Source organism: Phyllostomus discolor, chromosome 13, assembly GCF_004126475.2.
Source record: "Phyllostomus discolor isolate MPI-MPIP mPhyDis1 chromosome 13, mPhyDis1.pri.v3, whole genome shotgun sequence".
In the NCBI taxonomy this organism is placed as follows: domain Eukaryota; kingdom Metazoa; phylum Chordata; class Mammalia; order Chiroptera; family Phyllostomidae; genus Phyllostomus; species Phyllostomus discolor.
The window spans coordinates 64,076,041-64,086,862 of NC_040915.2; the positions used below are offsets into that span (position 1 = coordinate 64,076,041).

Genomic DNA, 10,822 nt, shown 5'->3' on the forward strand with positions numbered 1-10,822 from the left:
ACCTGCTCATGCCTTTGCTTTCTCATTCAATGACACCCCTTTCCACCTTCACCTTGATGGCGGGCACACAGATCTGGCTAAGAACGGGTCCATTCCCTCTACACTGCAGCCAGATGTGAAGGCTCTTATTACTATGAGCAGCGTGTTTATCCTAGATGACCTGGCTTCTGTGTCCATTCACAAAGAGGCTATTGAAGATGACAAGCATCTAATTCAGATAACCTGCTTACATGAAGGCAAAGCAGGAACTTCTCGGGAGGTTGCCAGTGTGCCAGATGAAAGAAAAACACAGAAGCTCATGGTGTTTCACAAAGTTTATGTATCTGTTAACAGTCTGAAGGGGGTCATTCTTCTGCCCACATCAAAGCCCAATAAGCCATGGACAGGGGCGATCAGGAGTAATAAACAAAAAAAATCCCAACCCGAGGATGAGGATAAAGTACGGTCACAGAAATCTTAGTAGTACTTGGGATTATTTTGGCCCAAGTCTCTGCATTTCCATATAGTAGATAATTAGAAAAAAATTACACCCAACCCTATTCATGGCATCACCAGCATAAGCAACCCAAACCCCCTGCCAGGCGTGAGCTACAGAGATTTGCAAAAATGCAGTCTCAGGCTCTGGATCAAGGAGCCTCAGCCACCCCCCACCACCACCTCTTCCCACTGCCACTTTCTTCACTGCCAGCAGGTGCGCTCGCTCCCCCCATTGTTAGGAGAGGAGAGCAAAATACAGGTTTGGGGGAAGGTGTGAAGGGGACGCTGAGCAGAAGAATGAATGAATGGCCCAAACTCCAGGAGAGAGGCGGAGCTAGGATCCAATGGGGATGTTGCAATAGTTATTGTGTTTGCAACAGATCAGCTCTCTCCTCAGCTCAAAACCCAGGATGTTGATGTCCTCGCAGTTGGTCATACATGACAGTTTTGAATAATAGTATGCACTCCGCCCTGAGGAGGAAAAAGAGTGGGAATCCTGCTGGGGTGATTGTCTCCCCCACCGGTTTTCAGAGCCTCACTAATTTGGCTCTGGGCCCTTTGGAGCCACAGAGCTGAGTCCACGGATTCCTGACCCCAGGGTGGACTTTGTCCCCCCACCAGTGACACACCTCAGCCTGCCCTTCACTGGATGTTTCCTTGAGGGAAATGTTGCCAGGCCTTCTGGGGGGCCACCCCGACCTGACCCAGCCCACTCTCACGCTCTGCGGGCACAGGGCCGGCCTTGTCCCTGAGGGAAGGAGGGCGCAGGTCTGGGCCCCTCTGCACCCCATGCTACCTTTCACCGTGAGGACGTAAATGTTCTCGGTGGCGCAGGACTGCTCGTACTTCAGGTTGCAGGACCTCATGCCGTCGTAGCACAGGCCCAGGTGGTACGTTGTACACTCATAGCAGAAGACCGTGGGCTCTGCCGACACAGAAAGGCCAGCTTCACGCGAGTGCTCTGGGGAGGCTTCCAGGCCCTGCTCGCGTCCCACCGAAGCTACACCCTGCTGGGCAGAGCCTGTGTGAGTCTGTGGGACGGGGCTGAAGGCCGTGAGCTCCTCCCCAGCACTTTCCTCTTGCCGACTGGCTCCTAATCTTTCTCCTTTGATGATCTCGTGAAGGCCGACAGGTACACACATAAATCAAAGGTTGTGTTTGGCTGCCGAGGGTCGGGGTTCCTGCTAAACTTATCTACGGACCCCCAAGTCACTAGCCCCTTATCTGGACAAAATCTAGATGGTTTTTGGTCAGTAGTCAGGAAAGGGGAGAAACGGGATTTGCGCTTCCTGACTACAAGAAACGGACTCCTTGGGGCGGGGAGAACACAAGGCCCCCAGAATTGTGCAGGGGCGACGGAGGCTAGCCCTCCCTGAAGCTGGAGGGGAGGCCTACCAAGCACTGGACGCCGGGCATGGTCCTACCTGTCAAGCGTTTTTGAAATTCCCCTGTGAAAAGAAGAAGAAATCCTCTTGTCATAATCCCTCATTTATCTGCCCAAGCCCCAAATCCCCAAAGCCAATTTCGGAACTCTGTCCTCCCCCAGATCTGCCCACCTCCTAACCAACAGGCGGCTCCTCCTCTGTCTCTGAGACTTACCATTACTTGTCCAGACCAGAGAGGCTATGCCCAGCAGAAACAGAAGGGACATCCTGGGACCTGGGTCGCGTGCACTTTGCTGAGCAGGGAGCTGGTCAGTCCTCCAGGGATCTGTCCTTGGGCTACTCCTCTAAACTAGGAAACCTTAACATTTCAGGGACAGACAGTTCCTAGTGTTCTGAGAAGCAGACCGCCCACCAGAATCTCACCACCTCTAGACGACTACACTGAAAATTCTCTTCAGTGATGAGCCCGTGTACACCTATACGCAATGTCGTGTAGCTAAGCCTTGAGCTCTGCAAGGAGAGTCGACTTTCTCTTTCACATTTTTTAACCTTTCAGGTAGATCAGGACAGGGTTTGGACGCCTGAGTTCCTTGTAGCTCTTTTCACAAATCTAGTCACTGTCTTCAGAATAATCTCTGATTTTTCTTCGTCTCACCTAGGCTGAGACTCGGGAAAGAAAGCCCGGGATTGCAGGTGGGGTCTCCAGGTGGGGGCAGCCCTGGCGGGCTCCTCCTGTGGTGCAGGGAAGGGCAGTTTCAGGGAAAAGGTGAGCGGAGGTGACATGTGTCTGCTTTGCCTTCAGGTGACTGATTTTGTAATGAAACACTTACAGAACACGTACCAAATGCCAGTATCACAGGAAGGGGAGATAAGCAAAGCAGGACACAAATAGGAGGTCTCTGGGTGTCAGAGCCCCATGTTAGAGGCCACGGCTGTGGGTGGGGGCCAAGGGGGGGCAATCCAGGGGGACTGCCCAACCAGGACGCTTCCCTGCGGGGGTGGGGTGGGAGGTGCTGGGCAGGACTTTTGTCTTTTTATCCTTACCCGAGGGCATTTTTATTTTCATTGATTTTAGAGAGAAAGGAAGGGAGAGGAAGACAGAGAGAGAGAGAGGAGAGGGAGAGGAGAGGGAGAGAGAGAAACATCAGTTGGTTGGTTTTGTTCTTTCCTTTCCCAATCTTCCCACCAGCATTCAGAGGTGTGGGGAGCTCTATGCGAACTCCATGTGACTTCCTTGGCCCCCACCAGAAGGTACGACCCATCAGATTTTTTAAGGACCCTTATCTCTCACTCTAGGCTCTGCGAGCACACACACACACACACACACACACACACACAGGGAAGCCATGCCTGCCCCCTGGGAACCCAGGAACAAAGCGGCCCGACCCTGACTCCATGCCAAGGTCCATTCCCCCAAGACAACGGCCAGAATTGAGACGCTCAGGGCAAGAGGCTGCTCACGTGTGGTATCACCAAGATCTCAGTTGCCCACCCCGTGCCAAGACAGACCAGGGTCACAAGGACACAGTGTTCTGCTTTCATCTCTGCAGAGCAGGACAAATGGCATCTCAGCCGAGTGACGGCCTTCTGGCCATGGGGGTGCATTAACCAGGGTGCTGTGCCCCACAGATTCTGTCTGTGAGGTCGTGGAGAGGGTGTCTGGTGAGAGCGATACTTTCGTTCATTCACATCTTCATTCAGCGGCCACGTGTTCAGCCCACCACCGTGTGCTAGGCAGAGTGCCAGGCAGGGAACTAGGTAGCCATCCTCGTGATTGACATCCTAGACCCATAGGATGTCCAAGCTGTCAGGGATCATGAACATGGCCCAACTCTCTCCTCACAGACACATGGCTCGGCAAGGACGCCATGGGCTGCACAGTCATCCAGCACAGGTCTGCAGACTCCGGGAAAAGGCGATCTCCAGCACACCACACTCCTCGAGGAGCAGGCTCCTGTTCTCTCCCACTCTGTGCTAGATGAAGAAAGAAACTGTTCTTACAAGAAACCAGGGTGGATGCATTTCTATAGGAGAATGGGGAGTGGGACAGAGGACCCCAATGTTTGGGTGGAGTGACAGAAACCCATGATGTTGACTGGAAGTACAGCCGTCCCTCGCTCTATCGCGGCTCACTTACTGTGGCCTCGCTGTATCGAGGGTTCCAGTGAAGCCGCTCAGTGATCCGAGCTGTAGTGAGGGTCGGCTGGACACTTCACTGGTGAGTACCCATAGAGAAGTTTATACGTTGTTAAAATTACGTAGGTTTAAGAGTGAGAAAGTGTTTAAGAGCATATGAAGTGTTTGTAAGAGTGTGGGAAAGGTGAATAAGATGGGGTTTAGGGAGCCCTGGGGAAGGTTTAGTGGGAAAGGTTTATGGGAGTGTGGGAGGAGTTTATAAAGCCTGAAAGTATATACAAATAATAAAATAAATATAACACTGCTACTTCCAGGATTTCCACCTATCGCGGGGGTCTCTGGAATGTAACTCCCGAGATAGGTGAGGGATCACCTTAATCCAGTCGAAGGGAGACTCAGAACTCAACCGGCCCTTCAGAAAGTACCTACCTCAGGGAACTCCACGGAAGAAGAGAAATCATGCAAACCTGTTGCAGCTTCCCTAGGATGTCTGCTTCTGGAGCTGTGATCCTAGAGCCACTGTCATTAGACACACCAAGTGGAGAAACTCTGATCATCTTGTAAACCCAAGCCCCCAAGGGTCAGGCCTTTGCCCTCTTGACAAGCCTCTGGGAAGTCCCGAAAAGCTCCATGCGGTTTGAGGCATCCTCACTGCAAACACGGCAGAGAACGGAAAAGGCTGCACCGTCTTGCCCTCCAGGTGAGGACTCGATTGGCTTCAGAAGCCCTCCTGTCTCCGCCTGATGGCTCTCTTCCTAGGCAAGGATGTGTGTCAGTTTTCTGGCATCTGACCCGAGACTTTATTTCAGGTGATCTGTGTCCCATGTCCCCAAAGGTCAGACTGGGCGTGTTTTATGCAAGACATTATTCCCACAACTAAAGAACACGTGGTTCAATCTGCTGGGTATGGAGGAGTCTTAGCATCCCTAGCGCAGGTGCCACCAGCTCACCCATGGGCGAGGGAGGTTTAGAATGCCAGCGCCGGCCCGTTTCCCGGAGCCTCACCCAGGGCCAACCTTAACCAAGTTCCCTTTGGTGCGGAATGCTCACCTACATCACGGGCAAAACTGGCCAGGTGCACAACATCAATGTGCTAGAGGTCGGGTGGTGGGACACGTCCAGGGGGACTTGCACAGCCTTACAAAGTGAACAGTCCCTGGGCTCGGAGGCTGGATTTCTGGTCAAGGGAAAGAGTTCTGGGCTGGGAATCAGCAGCCCTGGGTGCAGTCCCTGTTGGGTCATAGATTATAGGGCTTGCCATCTCCTCCACCCTCCTGTTCCTCACCCACAACGTAAGGAGTTAAGGGAACTGGTGTCAGCCGCTCATCGCCCTGTTCTCCCGCGGAGCCCTGCGTCCGGCCGCGCAGCGCTCCGTGCGTGTGTGTCGAGCGTGCGGATGAATCCCCGAGACGCGCGGACTGAGCGTGGCGAAAGCACAGCCTCTCAAGGCAGACCGTCTTGCTCCGAGTACCTGCACCTTCGGTCAGCAGAGGTGTGTCCTGGGTGAGATAGGAAACCTCTCCTAGACCCGCTTGCCCGCTGTGGGAAATTGGAACAAGAATTGTAATATCGTGGCTGTAATCCTAATTGGAACCACTAGGACGAAAACCAAAGGCAGCCTAGTGTAAAGGCCAGCATTTATCTCTCAGCCATCATTGTTCTGTGCTGGGGCGGAGAGAAGCCAGCTTGAGCTCCCAGGGGAAGCTTCGTGTGATTGGCTGGCTGCCTTGCCCATAAATGACCCCTGCCCTGCCCTGCCCACAGTCTCCTGCCTGTTGCCTAAGGACCGGGACTTGCTGACCCTGGCTTCTTTCCTCCCTGGGCAAGCGACTTCTGCGTCAGGATGGACAGACACATCCTGTTGGTCTTGTTCCTCTTCTGCTGCTTTGCGGGTGAGTCACGGAGCTGAGGAGTGGGCTCCTGAGATGGGTTTACGGAGCCTCAGGAATCTCCACCTGTGTAACAGGGACCCAGGCAGGGCTGAGCCTGGACTACATTAAGGGAGGGGAAGTGAGCCTTGGAAGCCAGCCCTTTGCCTTCCTGGCCAGCTTCCTGCCCTTTCCACCGTCTGCCAACACTCCCGGCAGGGGCTGGGGCCTCTGTAGCTGCCCCTTCTCACTGCCTCCCACCCCCCTTTCCCTACCATTCCCCACAATCCGAAATCCTGACAGGGTTTTCCCTCGGACGGGCTTTCCATTTGGAAATGTGTATGCATATGTTCGGGGAGCTGGTCACTGTCTAAGAAATAATTTTGCTGGAGAACGGTCTTTGATATCCTTGTCAGGGACCTTCGAGTAAAATGCAAACAAGTGATTTGAGGAGAGCAAATACTACGCACTCTGAGATCAATCAGGTAGAAGAACCACGGCTCAGTCACTGCCTCTAGTGCCCTGTGCTTTGGGCTGCTCACCTGCGAACCCGGGACACACCCACTCACGAGGCTCCTGTGGGCCAGCTACAGACTAAGGCAGCGTGGCCCCAGTGAAATGCTCAATCCACGCGGCTGTGTCTTCTCACGTGGGTGCACCGAGAGAGGTGTTTCCAAAGAATCAAGCCTCTGTCTTGGTGAGCTCCCCTCACAGTGTCAGGTAAAGCGTCCCAGCCTGTGCTGTTGTTCCCGAGGCCTTCCCAAGGATTCAGGCTGGATTTCAGAATAGTGACTGTACCACCTAAGGACCTCTCAGCAGCGAAGGTCGGAAACCCTGTCATGGGAACACTGGCCTGGGGAAACTGCCGAGCAGCACTCACTCGCAGCCTCTCACTCCTGCCAGCCGGTCTGCAGTGCTGCCGAACAGGCCAGGGTGGCGTTCAGGAGCCCGTGCTTACACTGGAAAACCAAGGCCACCAAGGCTAGATCTTTGCTCAGTTACCCAGGCGAAACGGCTTCAGCTGGGGCCAGAATCTTTCCCTCTCCTGAAAGCATTTCTCTGGGGAGTGCAGTTGGCGACAACCCGACCCCCACCACTGGGCCCTCCTCCACTGCCTGCCACCCCGCACCACCCGCCCTCTGTCCCAGACCTGCGTCTGTGCAGCCCCTGCCAGCCCGTGCATCCCTGGCCTCACGCCAGCCCTGTGGTCTCCAGCAGGGACAGCGCTCAAGTGCATAACCTGCCACCTTCAACTGACCTCAGATCGCTGTAGAAGTGGCTTTGGTGTTTGTGTTGCTAAGGAGGAAGAGAAGTGTATGACTTTAAAGGTCTACAACTTCGGTAAGCCAGAGGGCCAAGGTGGGGGGTGTGGTGAGATCCTTAGACCATTTTTAGGAGAGTGCTTCAGCAATATTACTGCCCAGACTAAAGCCCGTCCAGGGGAGGGACCGAGGTGCAGAATGCACCCAGCACAGGTGCTGGTGGGTGCAGACAGAAGGGAATCAGGGAAAATGCGACAGGGGGAGAGAAGGCGGGGGTTCCACATTCCCCAGAAAACTGACCAATGGGACTGTAGCTCTGCAGACACCAAGGCACTAGCTGCTGATCTTCTGGCAGGGAAAGCAGTGAAGCCGCTGGGCAGAGAGCTGAGACCTGTGAGGGACCTCAGGCCGACAGCTGCTGCCAGGGTTGGTGGTGTTGGCCCCACCTGCTGGGGCCTCCCGGAGAAGTCTAAGGTGGACAGGGTCCAGAAACCTGCCCTGGGGCCTGGCTACATTCTCCCCAGCTGGGCAGGTGCTGGGTATGACTTGTCTGCAGAGAACCGTGTCACTGACTGACTGCCACGGCTGCTCCTTCCTCCAGGACACAAACACCTGCTGTCCTACATGGTGTGCCAGAGGTTCTGCAGAGCCATGAAGTTCCTGTACCACGGTCGGTATTTCGTCTACGAGTGCTGCGACCAGAATTACTGCAACTTCAAAGTGGGAGGTGCGTGCCATCCCCAGGGCTCCCTCCAGAGTGTCACTGACGCTTCTCCTGCTTGGCCCACTGCCTGCTCCTGGTCCCTGCCTGGCCCACCCTGGTAGTAGCCCCGCTCCTTCATGCTTTCCTTCCTGGTCACCCCCCACCCCTCTGGGCTCCTGTGTTTGTCAGAGGGGAATGATTCTCCACAGCAGGTCCCCTCTTGCAGGAACTGGCACCACCACACTCCAAGAAGGCAACGCCAAGAGTCCTAGTGCAGCAACAGTGACAGGACTATTCTAGAACCTTGTGATTCGCTTGGATCGTTGAGGTAAACGAGAACTTCCTCAGATAAAAATTGACAAGTGTTTATTTTTCTGTAAAACATGAGTCTATCTTTACTCGAGTGAAGCAAGAAATAGGAACACCTCGGATGGGGGACCCTTACGAATTTCCTCTATGGACACGACATTATTTTTCCCAGTGGATATTGTCCACTGCCGACTCAAGCATGATTTCCTCGGCCTTGACACAGGATACCCACACCCAGTGTCAGTGGGACACGCAGATGAGGGCTTTCCTGCTTCTGTGGCCTTCCTTGCTCACACATGGCTGTGGGGAGAAGGACCAGTGCAAAGCCCTTGGTCCGATCAAGGTAGCAGACAGTGTCTAAAACAGAGCGGGGTCACCTATGCCAACTAACGTGGCTGTCAAGCAGCCATGTCACTTTGGTTCAAGAGGAAAGTGACCTAGGTCAGAGCAGACGCGTCTGGAGAGGAGACATATGTGCCCAGGTGGTCAGAGCAGCCGCGCCTGCAGAGCGGGACCACCCATGGAGAGGCTGCTGGGGAAATTCCCCACCTGCCAGCCGGGCCGTCAAGCAGAACAGCCGGGTACCACCCATGGGCTCCTGGGCAAATTCCACCCCTGGCCTCAGGGGTGTCAAGGCATTTATGGAGAGGGCCCGGAAGGGTGGAGTTCACCACTCTCAAGGTACAACCCAGGCAGGCTCCAGACCCCTGCTGAGACGGCGGAGCTCCATACCCCAGGTGCTGCCCCGCGCCACGCTGGTCTCCCTTGGCAACAGTCCCCGGAGGCTCTGCCCTGCTGGACTGAGGACTCACCTGCCTTGCCTCCCACCTGGCTCCAGAGATGTTTCCTTGCAAGATGCTGACGACTCCCGTGCTGACTCCCAGACCTGCAGATGGAGATCCTGGGACTCGGGCTCATCACCCCCATTGATTGTTCTGTGTGTGTGTGTGTGTGTGTGTGTGATATTTCTCTTTGACTGTTCGAGTGTGAGAATGATAGGAATGTGTGTTGATGTTCTGCTTTGAGTGAACCTGCATTCAATGAAAGCTGAGTGAAGAGCGTAGTTACTGTGTGTGACTGTTGCCTGTTCTTTGGCACTGGGCTGCTCAGCAGGTAGTGAGCTGAGCAGTCGCCTGGTCGACTCACAGGAAAGACGACACCAGGAAGAAGACACTCGTGACAGCGGCCCTTTGCCAGGCCTGTCAGGGTGTGCACCCCAGACACACCTCTCCTCTCCTTTCTCCCTCCTCCTCGCCTCATCTTTCTCCATTCCACGTTTCCTTGACATTCACCTCCACTATCACCTCCCCAGCACCCTCGCCGTTGCTGTCCACATTCTCCCTCTTCTGAATACCCTAGCCCCTTTATGGATACTTTAAAAATAATCCTCACCCAAGTTTATGTTTATTGGTTTCAGAGAGAGAGAAGAAGGGAGAGAGAAATGTTGATGTGGGAGAGAAACAGTCATGGGTGCCTGCTGTACGCACCCCAGCCGGGGATGGAACATGCACCTGAGGCTTGGGCCCCGACTGGGAATCAAACCTGTGACCTTCTGGTGCACAGGACGATGCTCCAACCAGTCGAGCCACCTGGCCAAGGCTGGATGCTTTTCTTGACACTCTCTTCTAATGGTCTGTCTAATTTGCCCCAGCTGGTTATAAACCGCAGCAAGAGCAGGGACCAGGACTTACTCATCTCTGCTGTTTAATTGCACACCCAGTGAAACTGATGGACTTTTTCTCTTGCGTCTCTTTAGTCCGCAGCACTAACGAGGTCTTGGTGCTTTTAGTAGCTGCCACCACTCTGTTCAGTGTACCGGGAAGGGTAACTCCTACTTTCTACCCCGTGAAGAATGTTCACTCCGGGTGCCAATATGCCACGTGCTTTCCTCAGGGTTCTTGTTTAATGGACCCTCCAGTATGTAAATATCTTAACCAAAAATTGTTTTTCATGGGATTCTTCAAAAACTCTCTAGCTAACCGTACTTCAGAATTGATCGTGGATACCCTCATCGTGCCAAGGTCTTATAAAGGAAACCTGCTCATCTGGGGAGGGCCGTCTGACGCTGCTGGAAATGGCTGAAGGCTCGCGCTTCTTGGTTCTAATGATGTCGAGCATGATGGCGTGGGTTTGTTCTCAGATTCCACTTCACAATGGAAACTCTCCCTTCAGTCTCTCGCCTCCCAGGGTTGGCCTCCCTGATCATGATAAACTAGGTCCATTACTTATTATGAGTAGAAATATAGTAACTTCACCTTCTTGATTAAAGTACAAATCACATACAATAAAATCATCTTTTGGAAGTATACGATTTGACGTGATTTGACAAATGTGCAAACCTGTAGAACCACCACTCTAATTAAAATATAGAACATGTGCATCAGCCCCAGAAGTTTCTTCAGGCAGCCATCCACTCCCAAGGTGTTATTTTAATGTACATCACCATGGGATAATTTCACACATTCTTAAACCTACTATAAATAAAGTGATACAGAAAGGACTCTCTTGAGATTGGTTTCTATTATTCACCATAACATTTTAATATTATCTTTTTATATTTTTTCTTTTTTTTATAGATTTTCACTTTTTTAAGATTTTATTTATTTATTTTTAGAGAGGGATGGGAGGGAGAAAGAGAGAGAGAGAAACATCAATATGCAGTTGCTGGGGGTCACGGCCTGC

The 10,822-nt window shown here is 53.2% G+C and overlaps 2 protein-coding genes across 2 annotated transcripts; one reads left to right on the plus strand and one right to left on the minus strand.

Moving 5' to 3' along the window:
- Positions 1–811: 811 nt before the first annotated feature.
- Positions 812–1,893, minus strand: PATE2 (prostate and testis expressed 2). The gene is made up of 3 exons (XM_028528896.1): positions 1,873–1,893; positions 1,274–1,508; positions 812–948 (listed from the first exon to the last, which is right to left on the minus strand). The coding sequence occupies exons 1-3, from the start codon at positions 1,891–1,893 to the stop codon at positions 812–814; spliced, it is 393 nt and encodes a 130-aa protein (XP_028384697.1).
- Positions 1,894–5,765: 3,872 nt separating this feature from the next.
- Positions 5,766–7,953, plus strand: LOC114510228 (prostate and testis expressed protein 3-like). Its single transcript, XM_036013661.1, has 3 exons — positions 5,766–5,890; positions 7,082–7,207; positions 7,730–7,953. The coding sequence occupies exons 1-3, from the start codon at positions 5,842–5,844 to the stop codon at positions 7,951–7,953; spliced, it is 399 nt and encodes a 132-aa protein (XP_035869554.1). The 5' UTR covers positions 5,766–5,841.
- Positions 7,954–10,822: the final 2,869 nt, after the last annotated feature.